This window comes from Podarcis gaigeae, assembly GCF_964106915.1.
Source record: "Podarcis gaigeae genome assembly, chromosome: 6".
Taxonomy (NCBI): domain Eukaryota; kingdom Metazoa; phylum Chordata; class Lepidosauria; order Squamata; family Lacertidae; genus Podarcis; species Podarcis gaigeae.
The window spans coordinates 60,053,691-60,077,297 of NC_139682.1; the positions used below are offsets into that span (position 1 = coordinate 60,053,691).

The window sequence follows — 23,607 nt, forward strand, 5'->3', positions numbered from 1 at the left end:
TGATCCAGAAGGGAATTATTTTTTCTAAAACCTTTGCAGTTGCAAAAAGTGCCTCCTTTTGATTATTTCATAGGGGAGCTGTAAATCGTTGTGAGTTCCTGATAAAAAAAGAGGAGGTGATATTTTCCATGAACAAACATTCCCACCACAATCACATAGTAAATGGGAATGACTGTTAAACCTTGTTATATATATACCTTGTTATATATATAAATATGGTGTAGATGTGTCCTGACTGGATAGCAGACTACAAATTAAGTGTTCTTTCCCACAATCAAGCTACAGTTTTCTCCCCAACAACTGGATACTAGTTTATGCTACTGTCTGAAATACACTTACCTGTTGAACATTGTGGGACTTTCTTATAAATAAAGAAGCATAGGACTGCAGCATAAATTTTCCAGTGGTAATTTCTAAATGGTGGTCAGAGTGACTGGAATGTGGAATGGGCTGATCAACTTACTGTAAAAGATAACAAACTACTGTACTTATTGTATGGAAGTTTTGAACTGAAGGGCAATATAAAAACGTTTTGAATTAAACTAGTTATCTCTGTTACACATATATGTTGAAGGAAGTATGCAAAACTTCCAGATGACAGGGAAGCGTGGACGGGAAAGCTTTTATTCAGCTGTCACACAAGCATATGGGCACGTATGCAGAGCTGTTGAACAAATAACAAGAGAACCCTTGCCATTTTTCTTGAGGTCCATTACAAACCTTTACACAAATCATCCAAAGCAAGGAAACCACATTTGTCTGAAAAGTCATGAGAAAGTACGACAGGAAAGGGTTACTCTGTGTCATGCTCCTGTGAGGATGGGGGGGGGGGAGAGAGAACTGTCTTAGGTTTACTATTGTCTGCAGGTTTGTCTCGGTGAGAACAGAAGGTTGAGCCCAAGGTGAAGTGTCAGGAGGAAAAATTGAGGGAATCATAGAGAAGATGGGCCTTGTACATAATTGATCTGACACAGCGCTGCCCACTCTATCATCATGGCTGAAGTATGGCTGGCCCCCTGTGCAATAATGCATGTGCATTTGACAGCACAAGACTTTGTGTATTAGGGGCTTGGTTTAATCAGGAAGGCTACGCTGCCTGTCAGCGCTGCCATATCGTTGTGAAAGTGAGAATGGGCTCCCAACCGACAGGAAAAGCTCTGTCATCTTAAAACAAAAATGAAGTAAAAAACAAAAACAAACCCGGGGGTGTGGGGGGGAAGCACACATTTTCCAGAGGTGCTGGTATTTTATTCCTTCTTCTTTGTTGTATTATTTCTCCTGGCTTGTTTCTGCTTTAAACTGGGGCTGGGAGGGTAATTGCACTGGTACATAACTTTAATAACCTCAGCAATACAGAGTGCAAGGAGTCCTGAGCTCAGTTTGAGCCAATGAAAACAGAACTGTCACAACTGTTACTTGAAATAACCAGTCTGAGAACATGACTGGAAGTGTGGTATATATACCGGTAATACCTACAATAAATAATAAATAAATTATTAAATACAGATAATTTAATCATGGAACATCAGTGGTTGAGAAGGGGATAAGAGAAATTATGGTTGTACAAATTAAAATTTCTCTCTCTTTCTTTTTTATTTAAAAAATGGAATTAACTCCATGCTGAACTCAGAGCATATATTTACAGATTACTTCACTGTAGAAGCATTTCATATTAACACCAAGTTGAGAGGCTACCCCAAGGTAAGTGATCAGATTAGCATCTGTTGAGATGACGCACAACTGTTTGCAGCAATTTCCAGAGCTAATCCAATTATGCAGAGGATTGAGGAGGACACTGGAATAAGGAAGATAAGCAAGGAAGGTCTCAGAGATAAAGCAAGCCAGTCAAGGACTTACATACTCAAGCAAGTCTAATCAGGATGTCTGGCAAGTTAGAATAGGACAAGAGCTTACTGTAGGAGATATTTATTTCTGAATAGAAATTAGCCACTAGTTTCAAATTTTATTCCAGATGCTGGATGAGGCAGGCTGATTGTGAAGGCCTGTGCATATCTAGTCAGAAATTAAGCACTTCAAGACCCCCAACCAACCCCCAGGGAAAATAAAGAGACAAGGACACAGAATTTAGGTTAATTTTAATGGGCAAAATTTAGGCCACAACTTTTTTTAAATTTGGAGGTTTATGTATAATATGTTGGTATGGGAAACTGTCGTGTAACGGGCCAATGGCCGTAATAAAGATCAATCCAATCCAATCCAATCCAATCCAATCCAATCCAATCCACAACTTTATTGGCTACATAATGTGAGCGGTATTGGCTTAGGTATCGGCTTCAACAGACTACAGTATATCTGACTCCTGCCCGCCTTGTGGGAAGTCTGGAAGGGTAAACCACCAGTAGGGGGAGCCCCACTGTTGCGAATTGACTCGAGCAGCCAGTGGTTTAAATTGGCTCAGCTACGCCCCCCAGTGCCCTGATTGGCCGCCTGACAAATAGTGTGGCCGAGTCACCCTCAGTGTGATGCGGGATGCTATCCCGCTTCATGCCTGAAGGCCTGAGCACAACCAGGTCCCACTCAGAAGTGGAACCGATTTGCTGCATTCAAGAGACATTTGTTGTCAGGACAGAGAATATGTCCCTTTGCAATCCATGTTTGGTCTGCATGTTCTCCTTCACATGGAGAAGTTCACACACATACACTGGTATGCATGTAGGGCGCTTCCACATACCAGCCAGGTGTGCAAGTGACAGAGGATGCTAAATGTGCATGTCAGGATACAGTAACTACTGTCTGCCCTCAAGGAATGATGCAAACTGTAACCGTGTGAAGGTCTCTAACAGAGAAATTGCTGCACTGTTTCCAAATTACAATTCCGAGGATTCTTTCAATAATGACAGTAGAACTGGTATGAAACAGAATTAGTTTTGTAAAGTAGATCTGCCCTCTACTGAGTATGAAGGAGTTATTGTAGAGTTCCGTAGTGCTTGCTTGATATATGTCCAAAAGAACCTGATCTTCAGTGCATAGTTGTCCAAGTTCCCTGAATTGCTCAGAAGTTATTGAACACTCTCCATATATCTAGCAACAAGTTTCATACTCTGAGGTCCCACTAAAAGAAGCAAATCCCAGGGCTCAGTTCCTCAACTATGGATAACAGGAGCTGATACATTGTTTCTTATCCAGTCTTGATAGTAACCACAGAAGTTATTTATAATCCCCTGGCCACTTTGACTTACAGCCTATCGGTCTCTGATCTTGCAATGTATCTCAACTCCTAATTGTTCTTTGTGTATCAACCAGAATGTCTTACCATTGCACAGCATGACCCAAGCCTACTGTCCAAGCTATAGATTTGCCCCTATGGGAAATTTACATGGTTTCATCTCTGAAAATGCCAAATGCTATGGGACTTAAAGAGCAAGAGCTGAAAGTAATCAACCTTTCACAGACAGTTCAAGTCTTTAAATGACATCATATATATTGAAAGAACAATACCTAGTATAAGAGAGCAATTTATACATTTTGGGTTGTATCCACTGCTACTCAGGGTAGACCCATTGACATTAATGTACCCAAGTTAGCAATGTCTAGTAATGTTGATGGGTCTACTCTTAGGACTAGAATTGTGATAATCAACTTTCAGTTGCTTGCTAACCATTTTCACTCCCATTCTGCCCTTTGATGGTAAAGATCAACTACATCTGTGTTAAAGTGGCTGGTTAACAATATTAATCCACTACAGTTGATGCATGAATCTATTTATACAAAATAATATGTATAAAAATACCAACAAAATAATATGCATATTCTTGCTATATACTGGATAAAACTAGATAAACAAAACAGCAAATCAACTAACATTTTCTAATTTAATTGGTTAGGTGTGCTTGATTCAGTAACATTTTATTCCATCACAAATGAGACCTAGTGGAATTTGTCTGAAGGGCATAGGTGCCTTTGATCACAGATTATCATTTTTATAAAGATTAAGTTCTTTATTTTGGAAAAATCAACATTTGGCCTGAATGAAATCTCTCATTGCGGGATTTGTTTTTAAAGTAAATCCTATTAAATCCTGTTTGCTTTGAAAAATATGAATTTATATTCTCACAGTTCCAATCTTGTACAACATTCCTAATTTTGGATACTATTATATTTAGAGTAAACAGTGCCAGTTCTCCCATTAGGCAATATCTTTGACCTTTGGCTCAGGTGGCAGATCATGAGGGGTGGCAGATGAGTATCCCTGGACTGTCTGCTGCTGCAAGGCCAAGCCCTAACATTAAACAGAGTGAGGCAGCAGAGTGTGATGAATGGTTTTGGAATGATGCCTGCCTGTACCCACTAGGCTAGCTTGCTGCCCTCAGGAGGACAATGTCCCATCACAAGTGTCAAAGTAAAATTCAACTGCCAGTCCAATCACCTTTGGTATCTGAAACTTGCTCTGTGCCTCAGGCAGAAAAATATGTTAGGTTGACCCTGGCCACTGCCTCTGGCCACTCACAATTGCCTGCCACCACCACTAGCACACACACCCCTTCTCCTTCAGGCCTAGCCATTGTTCCAGCTTCAGGGCACATTAATATGTGTCAACTAAACTTCCATTCAAGCCACACTTTCATGGAAATCAGTCTTCAACTTTATTGGTAAATTGAACACAACTTGAACAGCAAACAAATTACAAATGCAGATTACCAAATACAGTGGTACCTCAGTTCTCAAACATCTCCGCTTACGAACGTTTCAGAACCCAAACGGCGAAAACCCAGAAGTAAATGCTTCCATTTTTGAACGTGCCTCGAAAGTCAAACGACTTCCACTGGGTGTTTTTCAATTTTCTCAACTGAATTTGTAGACAGCCCTTGGTGCTTCAGTTTTTGAACGTTTCGGAACTCGAACGGTTTTCTGAAATGGATTATGTTTGAGAACCAAGGTACCACTGTACTTAGCTTTAGAAGCTTAAAAAACGGAATGAATAGGAAGTAACTGACTAGGATAAAAATGGCGGTATGGAAGAGGTAAAAAGATAACAAAAGACCAGGCCCTCCAGGCTGCAACTCAGAGTGGCAGAGAACAGGACAGAGTGAGACTTTTCTTCGTCTGCAGTATTGGATATTCTACATAGGAATAGCTGATCAATGCATGATAATAAGGCTTGATCAGTTGATTAACAATGGGAAAAGAAAACAGTTCTAAATGCAGAGAGCAGGGGCAATATAACAAATAAAACAATCCCCATTTGGGACAGAACAGCAGCTGCTGCCTAAACCCTAAAAATGCTAAGTGGCATTCCTGCAGGTAGATTCCTCAAGGTTGCCAGTGCTTTTAGTCTGAGAAAAGGTGCTTCCTCAGAGTGAAGCACTGTGTGGGGGTGGCAGTTCTACAGTTCTCTACTATAACATTTTAAATAGCATTTATTTGCCATAACAATCCATAATGGGACCACAGAGGGGAAGGATTACAGCTCCCTTACCCTATGCCACAATTCTGATGCAGATCAGTAGCTGCTTATGGCTGCCACTAATTTCATTAATATCATAACTTCCAGTTTGGGTCCTAAATTTGGGGAAGAGGGCAGATGAGTAAAACCAGTGTCCAGAAATTACTTCCAGCTGAAAGTTGTCTCAGGTTGTTATGAGTGTCGCTTTTACAAAAAGGAATGTTTATATCCTAACCTACCCACTCCCAAATTCCAAAATTCAGCAGGATCCCTACTTTACGAAGGGACGTGGGTGGTGCTCCTGTTGCTTGGTCCCTGCTCCTGCCAACCTAGCAGTTCAAAAGCATGTCAAAGTACAAGTAGATAAATAGGTACCACTCCGGCGGGAAGGTGAATGGTGTTTCCGTGCCCTGCTCTGGTTCGCCAGAAGCGGCTTAGTCATGCTGGCCACATGACCCAGAAGCTGTACTCCGGCTCCCTCCGCCAATAAAGCGAGATGAGCACCGCAACCCCAGAGTCAGTCACGACTGGACCTAATGGTCAGGGGCCCCTTTACCTTTTACCCTACTTTAAGGGGTCTGGAAAGCTTTTATTTCCCTATTGGTTTATTTTATTTCCTTACTTTCAACAACAAACATTGAAATGTACTTGTTTTAGGTTCCCCTTAGTGTTGACTTTCAAACAAAATATATAGCAAAAAATCATGTTTGTACAGTTTCATAATTTCATTTCATTCCAGTGCTGGTCTCCTGAAAACAAGGGAGAAATATTTTTTTGGTGCTGTGTGGGGATACTGTGGCCTCCCAGTTGTCACCTGACAACTGACGACACTAGCTAGGCTGATGGCATTTGGAGCCCAATAGTACTTGGGTGGCCAAAGATTCCTCATCCCTGATTTAGACATTCTGATAAAAGTTACCTTTAATAACAAGTAGCGAAGAAAGTTGTCAGTGAAAATGAGAGAGATTACGGTATTTTCTGTACCTTTATATCATTTGATTATCATGTTGGTTTCTGTAACAATACCAACTGAAGCTACAGTTCAATATGTATTTACATGAGAAAGCTGCATGGGGCTTAGTTCCAAGCAAATACTCATAGCTGTTTTAAGATTTATTTGCAATGTAAATTGCCACTTCACACATCAGTCCAGATTAATTTTAAACATATCATATGTTATTCTGCTGTTCTGATATCTACACTGGTTATTCTGCTCTCATCATGATGTCTAGCAAATAAACTTTGCAGGAGTCTTCAGTGATATTCATTTTAGAGAGTATCCAAAAGTCTCTGGCAGACAAGGGTTAACAGTCTCCGTCTTCCCTCTTTGTGCAGACATGAATAAATTAGCATCCTGAGTGTAGAACATTCCCTTTTACAGTAGGTGGTGTTCTTGTTACACTTTCATACATGGCAGGCTAATTAACTATCTGAAAGAGAACATCGTTAAAATTATTTCTCCTACCTCTGCTTAAAACATTTCAACATTTTAATGTGCCCAAGCAATTCAATTATATTTAAAATGAACAGCTTAACCACAGTTTTCTTCTATAATGACATTCAGAACAGAGTTCACACTTTACTCTGGACACAGACAAAATTTTATAGAAGGGTGGGGGAGCCTATATTTGATTCATTATATTTAGCTAACATTTTCAAACTTACAAATGGGTCTTTTTCCTGTTCCGAAGGTGTTTGATGGTTGCAAAAGTATTCTTTCCCATGGATCTCTACTTTGAAAGGGGGGGAAATGAAAAGATATTTGGAGTTGCATTCTTTTTTCCCTTCCGAAAGTATATTGCAAGCATTCTTAGTGCTTTGGGAAGAAAAAACATACAAAGGCTCCTTGTTTCCTGCCTAGTCAAAATATCTGAAGTTAAAGCACCAGTGAGACAAAATGGGATAGTAATTATTCTTTCTTTCTTTCTTTCTTTCTTTCTTTCTTTCTTTCTTTCTTTCTTTCTTTCTTTATACTGCCCTCCATCCACAGATATCCGGGAGGTTCACAACATAAAAATGCAACATAAAAGCACAAAATACATGATAAAAACAAGAACAAAAAACCCTACAAACCGGTAACACACCCCCCCCCCCAATGCTAAGTATTATCACATTATGGTGCTTCATTAATGTTATCAACAACTGAGTACATTGTGGCGTGGCTGTAGGGCAACATGGTTTTAATTTCAATTTTGCATCTGTAGCAAAAGGGAAACACACAACATACACATACTCCCTTTGTATCACACACACGGAATGGACTTAAAAAATTAATGGGACATGAATTAAAACAAGCAAATTTGATGGTTGCTTTTTCATGCTTACAGCTACCTGTGGAACTCATTGCTAAGGGACATTATGAAGTGTCGTAGGATATATGCCTTCAAAACTTCTGCATATCCCTCCAAAACATGTATCAATCCAGAGCAAAGGCGGCAGCAGGGGCTGGTACTGAGAAACACATCTTCAATTATTTGTATGATGCCGATGACTGTGTGGCATTTAAATCACTTCCAAAAAAAATTTAAAGTAATTCCGTATTGGGTCAGCATAGCCTTGTGTTTATATATGTATAACAAAAATATATACAGTATATGGCTGTGCATTATAGAAGTCTGAGAAAGTCCCACACACCCCTCACAAACACAGCACCCCAGTCTAAAAAACACACCCTAGAGGAACTTTGCCTGGGGAGGGGAGCAGTGGTGCTTCTCTTCCAGTATTTAATATCACAACAACCCTGTGGGGTGGGCCATGTTGAGAAATAGTAACTGCAGCAAAGCACCTCTGTGAGGCACAGGCCAGGTGTTAAACCTTTCCAGTAGTCCAAGCCCTAGAGGGGGACCACAACCATGCATGTATCCCTCCCTGTAAACCCACAACTGCACCTCATGCCACAAATACCCAAACACCCGACAACACACACCCTTCGAAACCCCAGACATTGAAACACCCACACCACCGCTCAGCCACGGAACAGGTCACCTCTGTACCAGGGATGCTTCCAAAGTGAGCCTGGGAAGCTGGGCTGATTCTAATGATTACATATCTGCGGACTAAATAACTTTCTGTGATATATTTCCAGGCTTTTCTGGCCTACTTCATTGCTGTGAGGCTGCCTGTCGCCTGACACATCCAAAATGGCCTCTCTCTCGCCTCCTTGGCCTGCTCTGCCCTTTACCCTCAGGGATTGTGGGCTTTGGTTTTGGCCTTCTGCCTAGGCTAGGAAGCCTGTCGTATTTGGCTTCTGCCTCTGTTCTGCTGAGGGTATGAGGAGAGGCAGCCGCGTTGGTGCCGGCGTCGGAGAAGGGGCCCAGGCCAGATTCAATGCCACAAAGGCCCACAGCCAGCAATTTTGTGGCAGAAAGGATTATTCGAGGAGTTCGCGAAGGGGGACAGATACTCTGCGCAGAACACCAGGCACTTAAATGCAGGTAGACTTGGACTTTTAAAGTTATTTAAGTATATTAAATAGGAACACGGTTGATTTATTATTGGTGCATAGCTTGGCATGGTTGTGGCCTAGTCATTTTGCAAGGCCGAGGCCTAGTGATAAGGCAGAGCCGCTAGTGGGGTCTTTTTGTTGGAAACAGGGATATACAGAAAAACCACAAAGGGATCAAGATTTATCTGCTGTTCCTCCTTTGGCAAAATATTTACTTGAAAAGTGTAATTGTTGAACGGTGTGTTAGCAAGTGTTAGCAAGATTTCAAAACAAACCATGCACCAACAGAGCATTTCACCACACACACACACACCCCTCTACTGATGAACTAACAACACATTACATTAAATGCATAGTGTGCAGAGCCATAAGCAGTGTTTTTAAATTAGTATTTTTTTTGGGGGGAAGAGGTTTTTATTACATATGAAGTTCACAGAGAGGTCCCAGCTGCAGTCCCTCAAAATTAGTCCTTTTACAGAAAAAAAGGTTCCCAGTAACACTGCTAATGTACAGCTACTGTATATGCTTAGAAGTCTCCTGTCATCATTCTATACACTCATATAAGATATAAGTTTATTTCAATTCCAAAGTATCTGTGGCACAGTTAGTACAAATCACTCTTTTTGTTTGCTTAGTATTGGTCCGCCTTGAAGGAGTTCAACAAAGGGCACCGAAAACTGATAAACTATCAATAGAAGCTGGAAAAGTAGCAGTTGCCACTAGTAATTCTCAGTTAAGGCTATTAAAACAGCAAATAGTCATATACTAGATACAACAGAAAAAGCAAATGTAGTATTCATCCTTTTGGGGGGGGGGGACTCAAGTTCTCTTTTCTGTACATAAGGTTAATTAATAATATGCAGTTTATGTAGGAAAATATTGTAGACATTTATTAGTATGCTAATAGAGAGCTACCTTCATCAAATCAAATAACAGACAGCAATGTTGTATCAGATAGGATAACTGAATTATCTTCTATTTACTGACAGGCAGATTCTGGAAACCATACAGATTTGCTTTTGTAGTACTTTCAGTGTTTCTGAACAAAATATCCTATTTCTCTTCTTTCCCTTAGCTGGTATTTCCTTTCAGTTACATCCCTTTCATCTGTAGCCATAAGACAGGTCTAATACTAGGTGGCCCTTGGCAGCAGATGTTTGTAGTGGCGATGAATAAAAAGTTACTGTTTTGGGTTGGTATATTTGTTTGTTTGTCTTCATTCACAATAATCATTTACTTGGAAACAATAGCAGTAGAAATAGCACGGAGAAGCCATATTGGTCTGTGTTAGCTGGGTGGGTCATATAGCAACCAGAGCAAATTCTGTCATGCAGAAGGATGTTGTGAAGATTCACTTGATCTGAAAGTTTGCTCACTTCCATGTAGTCTTGTTTACATGTGTCTTGATTTCTTGGTCATGGAATCTCTTTAGTATAGACTCTTTGCCTCAGTTTTTCCTATCTATAAAATGGGTAAATGTTTTCTAAATGCTCACTTTAATAATATACTGCACATATGTGTCTTTGACTTATGACTTGGCACGGAGTATACAATGACAATTTATTATTTCTTACTTTGTGCTTCTGATATCATTTGAGCCTGAGTTCTCTTAGGGTGATATATTGGACTTGTTGCAGCATATAGTGCTTGATGGGATGGGAAAAATGGATCCTTTGGAACAGATAACATGCCTACTGCAAACTCACTATTCTACACTGAATCTACTGAGTGCTTGCTAGACCTTATCTGGAGTAAAGTATTTAATTTTTAAGAACACAAGTATTTATGTTTATGGTCTGGGCATCAGAAATTTCAAGCTGCAAAATTCTGGTTTTCCTTATAGATCCTTAGAATGTATTTATGATACATTCTGATAAGTTAAAAACATGTCAATATTTGCCATTTTTAGACTGTTTTCAGTATTACAATAACGGTCCACTGAAAATATCTCAAGATGCTGAGGATACTATTTTAATACACATGACATATGCACACTAAAAACATCAGATTCTCTTGCGGTTCTTTAGTGGCCTTCTTTTCAAACTGTCCTTTGTCACTGAAAAGTGAAGCCTTGCTTTATTATCAGTTCTGTAGGGTTGTATTACACCCTTTGGCTATGCCAAGTTCACACGTTTTCTTCTTACTGTAATCCCCCAGAGGTCACAGTAAAGGTCAGGGTAGAACATAAATGATACTTTGTGGTCTAACATTCACACAGTAATCAACTCATAAATCCTGGTCATACTGTAATGAGAGTGTAAGCGATAAGGAAATGTAGAGACTGAGTCTTCATGAAGGAATAATGCTGAAAAGATAAGTAAGCAATTAATGTTATTGTTAAATGTACTGCAAGTTGGGGAAAGCATTCTTATTTCTCTGTTTTGGTATTTCTCTGTTTCTAATATTTGGCAAGTATCCGTCTGAGTGACTATATTAATGTGAGCATATTAATTTATTGGTCATACCTAAAAACATATTATTGTTTGGAAAATGGCATTTGATGAAAGGACACTTTTTCAGTGGTAGACCGTATGCTTAGCACGAAGAAGGTCTCTGGTTCAATCCTGGACATCTCCTGTTAGGCAGTGGAAGGTTCAAATTCAAAACCCTAGAGAGCTGCTTCCAGTCATATAGACAATGCTGCATGAGATGGAGCAATGGTCTGACTTGGTACAAGGCAGCTCCTTATGAAAATGACTTTCTATTCACAAGTAATGAGTGATTCCCCATATATGGCTGTCATGTATTAGTTCCTCGATAAAACACATCAAATCCCCCATTTATAGCTGAATGGAATGGGCACAACCATCTTCCATGAGAACTTGCAGGGAAACCTGGGTAAGAACAAACATTTAACAACCATCAAACTGAACCATCACAATTTTTATTTTATCTAAAATATACATCCTACGCTGTTTCCAGAAAGTAAGCTTTTCTTATTAACAAACTCAGTTTGTCTCAAATGTTTAATTAGTCAGCTAATGATCTTTAAGATCATCTGCATTCACCCTTTAGCATCTTTCTGCTTGTGATGTTTGGAGTGCAAGGGTACCAACCCTTGGCTATGTTACAACTTCATAACCTTAAACTCAATAGATCTTTCACTTGAGCAAATATTCCATGTTTTGTGGCATTATTTTATTCAGGATAAGTTAGAGTAAACCAGTGGAATGTGGTTATTTGTGGTCAGTTACATGCTTTTGACTGCTGTGATGGATTCTAAGTTCAATTTGATAGGATATTTACATTTACATTAATCTTTCACTATATAGCTATATTCAGTTAGCTGGTGTATGAAATATTATGAGAGAGGCAGGCCCCTCTCTGTGTACTATATGAACCCTCCCTCCCTGTTCATAGGTATGAAAACTTGTGATAAATACATGCTAACGAATCTTGGCTAAAAATGGATGGTAGGCAAATGTTTCCCATATGCTTTAACCTTTCCTGTAGTGCCTCTTATGTCAGTCTAGTCTCCTTGGAGGAAAGACATAATATATAGGTGATATATAGAGAGAATAAAAAAAACTTCCTTCATCTGAGAAGAATTTTCGCCCTGGCCAATTAACTGATGTACAGATAATTGTCTCCAAGGTGTAGCATGGGTTGCCTGTGCCTGGGGCCATGGGCGGGGGGGAAACAGGAGGGAGGGAAACAGACGGTGTACACATGTGCATTCAGCTGGCTAATGGCATCCACATCACCCAGGAAATCACAGCTGCAGAGATAAAAGGAGTCACCCCGTTGTCTGGAGAGGTCACTTCCTGCTTCGCATGGAGAAGCCGTTTTCAACGGAGCCCAGCAATAGAAGCATGCAGCTGTATTGAGGCAGTACTGGGTGTTGAATTTTTGTACTCCCTAACAATTTTGCGCCTGGGGCAAAGCCCCACACTATGCCACTGCTCCCAGGTATTAATAAAAGAACTGAGCATGATTTACTACAACACAGGTTGTTGTGTTGTTGGCATCCATCTGTCTCGAGAGGCAATAGAGTGTGCTTCCAGGAGTGAAGTCAAACTGCTGTTTTAGCAGCACCAAAGTGACCTCCCCAGGGCACAAACCTGGGCAGTGTGTATGGAGGTCCTGGGCTGCCCAGATGACATGACCCCCTCTTGGCCTCACTGATGTGGTCCAAAGGAAAGCATAGCAATACATTTGGCACCAGCCTGACTGCAGGCATTGTTGGAAGGAGGTGTACAAGGTACCATTCAAGCATCTTAGGGACTCCAGTCCAGATTTGTGTAGGGTTTACTCCTTAGCCTTTGCTTCTCCAACGTAGGAACAGATTTATTAACATATGCTTAAAGACCAATCCAGACTGTCCCCCCCCCCCCCCATTTCATCAAATTATTAACACTTGACTTAGGGTTACTGAATAAAAACACCAGGCTATGAGAATCAGGGCTTGGGATCCCCATTATTGTTTAAGAATATGGAGACTATTCTGGAACGAAAAAGAAGCCTGTTGGGGTGAGGAGAAACCCCCTAATTTGCCTGATTTGGGAGAACTGAACATTTGCAACTGGCATTCTCTTGTCATTTCAGGGCGAGATCACCATTTGACTCTTGCTCTCTGAATTATCCTAGAAGATTGGCCCACAGCCTTTACATTATTTCTTTTGCGTGTTCTTTTTGTGGGTGAATCAGAGCCATGAGAAAGGAGAAAATGTGAGAACTTAGATTATCTGAAACAGTTTCCATCCTACTTTGGGAATCCTGCATAATGTATTGTGAAGAGACTATTGTTTCTGACACCTTTTAGTGGGTAATGATATCTCACACTTCTTAAATAGGCATAAACAGACTCTGAGGTAATTTGATGAACAATTGTTACATCTTCTACAACGGCTGTGAAGTTTGTTCCCTTACCCCCTCCCTCCCACAGCATTCTTTGAGTAATTCACATACCAAATGTATGCTTATGTAAAACAGCTTGTGCTATAGGCTGCCAGTACTTTTTCATATGACCTCTAGTGTAAAATGCAGTATGTCTGGCCTGAGTTATATTATTCTGTCAACATTTTGGTCTAAGCTTGAAGCAGCTCTCTGCACAGCTGGCACAGGAAAAGTGGACATCTGTGCAACTAGTCCAATAAACCAAGAAAAAATAATAGAAATTCAGTGGAATATTATTCTAGTCTTGGGGAATGAAAAGAATTTCTTGCTCTGCAAAACACACACAAATGCTGAGATTTCTTATTCACATACCTCCAGAAAGACTAAATCATAAATCAGCACCATGGAAAGGTGAGAAGTTTAATATGGCTTTTATTCCAAATGTAAACATATTCATTCATATGCCAAATAATGGGGATTAATTTAAAGAGCTTTAGTTTCCTAGGAGTTAAGGTAATTTATCCTGCATTAGGGATTAGTTGTACTTCATTATGCGATATCCCGCCCCCCCCTTTAGCACACTCTGCCACTTTTAAATAATACAAATAATAGCAGCAACCACTATTATCAATAGGCACAAACAGTCCTTTTTTAAAAAAAAAAAATGTTTAGGGGTATTCTCATTTTCCTACTCAGATTGAAATACTGCCCCTCAATGAGGCCAAACTTAGATTCACAAAATGTTTAGGGGTATGCGTCCCCCCCCCCCCCGAAAAAAAGCACTGGGCACAATACAATCAAAGAGATTTATGTTGCGACCTTATATCCATTTACCTGGGAATAAGCACAATTGAAAGCAGTTGGACTTACTTCTGATTAGTCCTTTATGCTATTGCATGTAAAGCATTGTGTACAAATCGTTAAATGATAAGAAAGTGATTCGTAAATCCATAATAATAATAATGCTACCTACAGTAATGATCAGTCAGCGATTTCACAATAACACAAATGAAAAGAAATAGGAGTAAATGCCGGCTTTAAACAGAAAAAAAATCTAGCATCAAAAGTTTTCAGGCTGATTTTCGTTTACAAGTTTATAAAAGCATGGAAGTCATGGAGGTGCTGTAAGAGAGAAATGATTCTCTTTTTGTCTCAGAACATCGAATCATTCAAAGAAACGAGTGGCACAGTTTTCAGAACAAATAAAGTGTTTCTTCTATGATAGATGCCACAGGTTGTTGTGAAAACCATTACTGTTAATGGTCTTTAAAAACTACCAATATATTACATAAATTAATTGAGGATAGTATCAATCTTCCTATTCATAGAGTGAATGCCCTGCTTACAGATGCACTAGGAAAAGGTAAAGGGACCATTAGGTCCAGTCGCAATTGACTCTGGGGTTGCGGCACTCATCTCGCTTTACTGGCCGAGGGAGCTGGCGTTTGTCCGCAGGCAGCTTCTGGGTCATGTGGCCAGCATGACTAAGCAGCTTCTGGCGAACCAGAGCAGCACACGGAAATGCCGTTTACCTTCCTGCCGTAACGGTACCTATTTATCTACTTGTACTGCATGCTTTCTAACTGCTATGTTGGCAGGAGCTGGGACCGAACAACAGAAGCTCACCCCGTCGTGGGGATTCGAACCGCCAACCTTCCGATCGGCATGCCCTAGGCTTAACCCACACAGTGCCACCCGCATCCCACACAGATGCACTACTATCACACAAAAAGGAACCTTTCATCTGCGATGTGGAAATCCCTTAAAGAGGGGGAGGTTGCTGTCTGTAAACCACAGGATGTGATCCATCAACATTGCATTGCAAGTGCCGTTGCATTCAGTAAAAGTTCCATCTGAATAAACATGCTTAATATTGCATTGTAAGGCACAGTATGAAACTATGATATCTATTTCAACCCAACCGGCCGTTAATTTCTTTTTCTTTTTTTCTGGGAAAGATGGTGTGTGTTAAATGGTTAATTGAACAATGGTTCCCAAAAAGATTTCTTTCCAAAGATCAGAAATCATATTTTTGACAGGCTAATGATTGAGATTTCTTCAGCTGTAAATTCCAGAGCTCCTCTAGTCTTAATCAGATGAGTAAGAACAATTTAGTAAACTATTCCATGATATCTAACACAATATACCTAACACTTCCAACTCTGTGTCATCACTCACCCTGATGATTATCTGTATTTTAAAATTTAAATTTAATTTGTGAAATAATGTTTTTGATTTTAGCATTTTACGCCAACTTGACATTTTGTGATATGGTTGTATAGAAATATTTCTATAAATAAATAAAATATTCTGTGGTTTGTATAAATGATTTCCATTGTCCTTGTTTCCCTCTTTTTCATTACAGTATTTATGCAGTTAAGCTATTAGAACCAATTTATTTTCAATGTTGACAGAAGTTGGTGAATATCGTCTTAATCCTTTCAAGTTTTCCATTTACGAAATTCAGTGGAGACTGTTTCAATTAGGGTCATCTGGTCACGTATCCCTTGATCCTTTGATCGCTAGAGCAGCAATACTGTGTCAGTAATCTGTAGGCCACCATTTGGGTTAATGAATCGGCTTGGCTTTAATTCTTGCCCAGATGTAATCTTTTATAGTTTTAATGATTCGGTCTAACATGAGTTCCAATTGAATGTAAACAGCTTCTTGGATATATGTGAAAATTCTCTTTTTAACATTTTGTCTCTGTTTCTAATTAATTGTAGAGCAATTAAATCGAACCCTGATCTGTTGGGATCAAGATTAAATCATAGAATGGACTGTGCTGCTTATATCTTTGGTGAGATCATTATTGTCAAAACTAATAGTAATCAGGAAAAGAGGAAAGAACCAATGTAGCAGGGGGAGGGGAACCATTCAATCCCATTTTATTTCGAATATTCTCTTCTCACTAGACATCTGGTTTGGCTTAATGCACAATCATAGTTTCTCTTATATAACAGCTTTACTGAGAGATCTCAAAGTACATATCTGCCAAAATAAATGTGAACTAGGTTACAGATATTTCCATTATAGAGACATGCTGAAGGAAAGACAAGGTATATAAAATAAATGTCTATGGGTTTGCAAAATGGTTCTTTAAAAGTCAAGGAGGAAAAAGATAACTAGGAGAAATGTGGGGATAGGTGGATGTGTGAACAATTACACTTAAATAAATATAACAAAGCAACTCTGAATGGTAAGGGGGAAAGGGCCGGTCAACAGCCAGGATAAAGGGAAGTACAGGAATGTCCGTCCAAAATAACATGGACAGTTGCAGGCGGAAGGGGGAACAGTGGGAGAGGGTGTTTGCCCTTCTGTGCTGCCTGTGGGTTTCCCATAGGCAGCTGGCCAGCTGCTTCGAGAAAGAGGATGCCAAACTAGATATGCCTTTGGTTCTGATCCATCAAAGTTCTTGCTATATCCTTAAACCTTGTCTTCTGTTATTGTGCTATGGGGGCAGCACCTAAATTAGTTCAGAGCAGCAACAGATAACAAACACCGTTACTACTTAGAAAAGAGTTATTCATGCTTCACGTACTTTATAAAAGGTTAAGGAGAATAATCTTAACATTAGTAAGGTAAGGTATAAATTTGCATGAACCTTACGGCAGAACTGAAATTGTATGGGTTAGATTTTTCCTCTATCTGTAACCTCAGCACCTTAGCAGTAATTGCTAATTTGCTGTTTACACTTTCCTTGTGTAAGTTGGGTAGGCCAAGGTCTCTGCTGGAAATACTGTAGGAGCCATCTGCTATCCCTTGCTGTCAAGGGCTGGGTAGCTACACAAACAAGCCAGGCAGTCTCTTAGGAGGCCGGGCTTTTAACAGTGGCAGTAAAGCAGCATGCATTCTGAAAGATGTAACACGCACACACCTGACTCCCCTCAGTGCCACAAAGATGTTAAGCCACAATTTTTGCAAATTCAGGAGCTGCTCCGGAGCATCTTATACAATATTATGCGGGATCTCCACTCAGCACAGCTCTTTTATTGCATGAGGTGGCAAAAAAATTCAGGCTTGTTCCTGTTGCTGCACACCTCAGCTACAATCCTGAATGCAAGCATGGGATCAAAATTGTAGGTGTGTACAGGCAGTACTAACACAGGTTTGCCCTTATGATGAGTTGTTCAGACTAAGGACTAGGCCATTGTCAACAACTTTATAGAACCACCTTCTTCTGCGAAAAGCTGCCTGAACGCTACAATTGTCCTTCAAAGCTATCAACAGTAAGGTGAGTGGTGACCTGTGACAGGGTGTTGTTGTTGTTGATTATAGTGCCCCATCTTTAGAAGTCCCTCTCCAGAGAGGGCCATGTGGTACCAAGTCTGCTTTCTTTTCTTCCTTGGTGTCAGGTGAATTACTTGCCCAGACCAGACCTTTTCGAGTCAATAGCCTTTTTTGTTTTTAGCTGGGATATTTTTCTGCTCTGTTGCTTATATTGCTGTTGTTTTTACTGAGTACTTGTGTTTTGAAAAATATTTTTATGTAAGCTGATCTGGGAGTCTTGCCAGCTGAAGAGCAGGATAATATGGTGGAACCCCTTTTGGCCCCTTGTGTCACCTGATTTGTTGGCAGCTGCAGTATCACCCTTTGGACAGAGTGGTACAAAGAATGAGGCATCTGGGCTGTGCTCCCTCAGCCTCCAATCTGAGCCTTATGGCACTTTACAATAGCCCTTTGTAAGGTGGGCCTGTTCTAGAACTGTTTTCTTCAATGAAGCAGACCCAATTAACCCGATTTTCCCACTCTACAGCCAATTAACTCATGCTAAGTAGGAAATGTCAAGTCCAGGTGGGGCAACTGGATGTTTTCAGGATGCCAGAAATAGCATAGCAGAAATTAAATTTGGTTCAGAATAAAGAAAATTTATGTATGCTGTGGAGTGTCAATTTATACTTCAGCTCCATATTAGCTTGCAAGGGGAAATAGAACAGTGCCATCTCTCTAACCGAATGTTATGATAAGAAAGGTTGCAAGTTAATTAGAATTCTGCCATCTTTGTGCCAAGTTTACCTCAATTAATGATTATTTTTAAATCTATTTCTCTCCTTTGTAGTACTTGTTCTTTGGTAGAAAGGAGATGTTTGAGTCTTGCTGAAATTGTGTTAACAGTCTTCTTCTCTTTTACCTCTTAAGGTTTTCAATTAAACTGCTGTAATTTGCTTTTCTTCTGCCAAGCACAATAATGACTTATTAGACACTGACAATGTTAGTGTAACCTCCTCCTCCTCTTCTTTTCTTCTTCTTCTTCTTCTTCTTCTTCTTCTTCTTCTTCTTCTTCTTCTTCTTCTTCTTCTTCTTCTTCTTTAAAATACGAATGAATTCCAATCACAATCTAGGCTTCCAATGAATCAACACCCCTATTGTTACACCTGCAAATTGTACATAGAGAGAAGCATACTTCAGAATTAATGAGCACAGCTGCAGTCTCTTACATTCAACACTTGTAAAATAGACTTCTTTAAAGTGCCATTATCACAATATTGATAGAGTTATTTATAGTACTGCAAACGTTCCCAGTCATAACAGACTCCTTGTTATTCCACACACACCCAAATCCCCCAAAGTAGTACATGCCGTTGCCATCTTCTGGCATCTTTCCAGAGCCCACGAGAAGGCAGCAGGTGGACAATCCTTCACAGATGAACTCAAAAAGACATGGGGGGGGGGGGAGTTGTCATCCTCAAATGTTATTGGAGGGAATAAGCTGAAATGTCTGGGCCCCCAATCTGCAGCAAACCTATTTACATGTGTTTCCAGTGTACTTTCCCCTCCCATTTCCAGGATGGAATGTGGAAAGTGGTCAGATGCAGTTGCCAGCTTAGAAGTGACCTGTTCAGTGTTGTCCAAGAGTGAGAACTTCCATTTCTGCTTGTTTTTACCATAACTCAACTAAGCAGATGCAAGTTCAGACTTTCAGCTATGGTTGTTGAAAACAAACATCTCAGGTGCCAACTTCTGTTGCTTCAGGAATAAAAGAAGTGTTGGCCTTGTGTTATATGAGTGCATAGCTAAATGTTCCATGAGGCAACAGCACTGTTGTCACTAGCTGAGTTTCTTCATTTCTAGGAATGTGTGGCAACAAAATTAATCCTAGTAAACTCAAGCATTATCCTTTGTCTAATGGTTTGGAAACTCAATATACAAACTGCTTGCGTAACTACAGTCCTGTTGACATAGTGACATATAGATTTTAATGAAACCATTCTGCAGGAGGAGTTAGTGTTCATCGGTTGTATTCAGATTTATCATATCTGGCCTTGGCTCAACGCCCGTCAACATACCACATATTTGTTTGTATGTCATTTAGAATATTGAAATCATAGACCATCCATTAAGTGTGTCTTCCTCCTTCTCATGACTTGCTGCTGCCTGTTCGTTTGCAGTTCCCTCTGGGCCCAGTGGGGATCAATAGTGACCTCCTCAGCAGGTGTCCAGCCTTGTTCACCTTGATGCCAACCCTGGCTGAAAGGATTTTAAGGACAGAGAAATCAGGCTCAGGAGACACACCCTTAGTGCACACCCACTGTGGTTAGTTCTCCTCCCTCAGCCCTTATGGTGGCAAATACAAAACTGTGCAATGTGTCCAAGCCTAAATCTTGGACCTCATGTGTCCGAGCCTAAATCTTTAGTCGTGAAATAGCAGCCTTCCTTCACCACCAAACCCCTGCCATCTAGCAGCTTCAGGTACCCCATTTACAAGAGAACTATGGGAAGGCTGGCAAAGCATTATGGGAGCTGTTGGGAGAGTTGTCCCAGGAAACAGCTTTGTGTGTTACATTGTAAATAAATACGTATTTATATACCACCCAATAACAAAATGTTCTCTGGTGACTTACAAGAGCTTCCTTTATTATAGGAAGGGATGAACACTGATTGATCTACCTTACACTGGGACAACTGAAACCCATTCTTCGGCTATTGTTGGTGTGCCACTCACTTCTTGGAAGCAACATTTTCCATTGGTATGAGAGAAGTGCGTATGCACAACTTTCATTAGGGGTCATTTGCAGTAGAGAGGGGCTCAGGAAGATCCTGCTTGTGAGCTTCCGAAAGTGGCTTGGTTGGCCACTTTGAGAACAGATGGTATTTTGCCTGATCCAGCAGGGCTCTTCTTAAGATGGTGTTCTAGCCAACTCTGTATAATTATATAAGGGCAGAAGATCGGTACTGCTCCCATTTCTGACCCCCAACTTTTCAGTTTTCACACAGACACCTAGGCTTATCAAAGTGTGTGTGCGTGTTTACACATACACACAGAAATAGAGAAAGAGAGTGTTTTTCCTTGACTTTTTTGTGTGTGCAAGTGGTGGAAACAATAGGATTTAAAAGGAAATGGTTATTTATTTCATTTTTATCCTGTTCTTCCTCAAGGGGCTCAGAGTTCTCCATCCTCATGCTAGCTGGTCTAGGTATCCTTAGCATCAGAAATGGAACGTGTGATATATTTGCAATATGTTCTGTTTCTATTGAAATCCTCTTTTCAAACAGCACATAGCTTTCAGCATATACGTTGCAAAATTAATACAGAGTGGGAGTCCTCATAATTCATTTGGAGCTGTTTTTAAAAGTTGGACATTGGTCAAGGACAGCTTATTGATTGAATTTAACTGCATATATTTTCCTACCCATTTTATTGAAGCCTATTTTTCACGTCACTTGAGAAGGCTGCTAGCATTTCAGTAAGGGGATATGCCAAAGCATTGCTTTAATTCATTATCTTTTGGACACACAGTAGTTGTGGCTTGGCCTGAATTAAACCCTATGGAGAATGTGATAGTGTAATTACTTTCAGGTATCCAGAACTGCTTTTAATTGAATTCTCTAGGAGATTATTCTTATGATTTGTTCTGCACTCATATCAGAGATAAATGTCGGGTATTTCAATGATATATAAATATTTCATCAACTAAGCAGAGGTTTCTTTTGGTACCTTATGAATTTGAAAGGTCAATGATTTGGTGAAACATTGCTCAATTAAGAATGACTAATTATATAAATGAATCTGCTACGGATTGCTTGTCCCCTTCTGTCATAATGAATAAGCATGGTGATTTTTGAGGGAACAATCTGTGATTTTGTTTGTCTGCCTTCTCTGAGCCATTCAAAATCCCTTGAGATTTTTGTAGACAAAACTGAGCATTAGCTAGATTGCTTCAATAAAGTAAAGTGTCATGTGCATCCAAAAGTTTATGTCATCCTACTACAAACTGTAGTTAGGATCTAGATGTTCCCAGATTAGAATGAGTTATGAACTGTAAAGAAAGGTGAGGTAATGTTGACAATTATTGCAACTGTGTAATGGAGCAAACTCTGAAAAAAGTCTCTGCCAAGAGCTTGCAGAACTTTCCAAGTTATGTGGAACAATGGTATCTTGCTGAATTAGCTTTCCAGACTGATTGGGGAGCAGAATCTGTTGGTCCATTAAGAGGATACCTTATGGTACTTGGATTTATTATGGTACTACAGTGGTACCTTGGGTTAAGAACTTAATTCATTCTGGAGGTCCGTTCTTAACCTGAAACTGTTCTTAACCTAAGATACCACTTTAGCTAATGGGGCCTCCCGCTGCTGCCACGCCACCACCGTTCAATTTCTGTTCTCATCCTGAAGCAAAGTTCTTAACCTGAGGTACTATTTCTGGATTAGCGGAGTCTGTAACCTGAAGGTTCTGTAACCTGAAGCGTCTGTAACCTGAGGTACCACTGTATGTCATTATAAGCTGTCTTCAACTTGTTGGCATTATCATCACCTTTAATCTTTCAGCTTGTCCATACAAGAACAAGTCAGCACTGCAAATGTTTAGACCCCAAGTTGAAAAACCAACTCTAATAAGCAGAATTTGCCAAGCCACCTCGTCATTTTACTTGTCTCTCGAAGAAAGCAATATATATAGCAAAATATATAGGTGGGTTTATTCGGGACACAGGTGGCACTGTGGTCTAAACCACAGAGCCTAGGGCTTGCTGATCAGAAGGTTGGCGGTTCAAATCCCTGCAGCGGGGTGAGCTCCCGTTGCTCGGTCCCTGCTCCTGCCAACCTAGCAGTTTGAAAGCACATCAAAGTGCAAGTAGATAAATAGGTACCGCTCCGGCGGGAAGGTAAACAGCGTTTCCGTGTGCTGCTCTGGTTTGCCAGAAGCGGCTTAGTCATGCTGGCCACATGACGCGGAAGCTGCCTGCAGACAAACGCCGGCTCCCTCGGCCAGTAAAGCGAGATGAGCGCTGCAACCCCAGACTCTGCGTCTGGACTTAACGGTCAGGGGTCCCATTACCTTTATATATATTTCAATTAAGCAGTGGTGGGAGTGTCCATATTTTAGTCTCCCCTCCCAGTCCTGTTAGAAATAAAATAAAATAACATTTTCAGCATTATACAGTCAACCTGATGTGCCCTCTGCTAACTAAATCCAAAAAATAAAACCAGTTTTAGCAATATACAATTAATCTATCGGGGGGGGGGGGAGAGAGAGATGGGCTTCACCTATAGGTAATGAAGTATTTAAGCACCTTTGATTGAAACAAATTGGACCACAGAGGATGTGTGATTTTCAGGGCCACTGAACATTGACAGTTCTCTCGCTGAACCATACTGACAGAATACACGTGCATGGCTGTGTTTGCAAAGTCAGCTTAGTGGTAGGTTATCAGTAGAAAACCACTTGATACAAGATATAACTGTAATCATTTTGCACTTTCATTTTGGTTTCAGAAAGTCTGACCTGAAACCATCTTAAATCCCTATACATTTCTAAAACCATAAAGCAGCATTCCTTTGGTCAGTTGTTTTAGCTTAAATACTACTACAAGAGCTAATTTCATCCGTGCATATGCCTGTCTGTGTGTTTCTTTAATAGCTTCCCTGATCTATAAAAGTAGTTTTGTGGTTATATGTCCAAAGTTCTAATCACAGTTCTTCA

The 23,607-nt window shown here is 40.2% G+C and overlaps 1 protein-coding gene and 1 long non-coding RNA gene across 11 annotated transcripts in view; one reads left to right on the top strand and one right to left on the bottom strand.

Annotated features, from left to right (window-relative positions):
- NFIA (nuclear factor I A) overlaps positions 1-23,607 on the top strand; it is a 412,993-nt gene that overhangs the window by 57,546 nt on the left and 331,840 nt on the right. Inside the window, exon 1 of one of the 10 annotated variants that reach the window (XM_083742761.1) lies at positions 8,510-8,838. The exons of 7 other annotated variants lie outside the window; for them this stretch is intronic. In XM_083742761.1, coding sequence (XP_083598887.1) covers positions 8,833-8,838 — 6 coding nt within the window. In that variant the 5' untranslated portion in view covers positions 8,510-8,832. Of the gene's footprint in view, positions 1-8,509; positions 8,839-23,607 lie in introns of those variants that run through there. 2 more of the 10 variants (XM_083742774.1, XM_083742765.1) reach the window with 2 other exon arrangements.
- LOC310846393 lies at positions 6,173-8,526 on the bottom strand. Its single transcript, XR_014565268.1, has 3 exons — positions 8,390-8,526; positions 7,070-7,134; positions 6,173-6,834 (listed from the first exon to the last, which is right to left on the bottom strand). It is a non-coding gene; the product is annotated as an uncharacterized lncRNA (long non-coding RNA).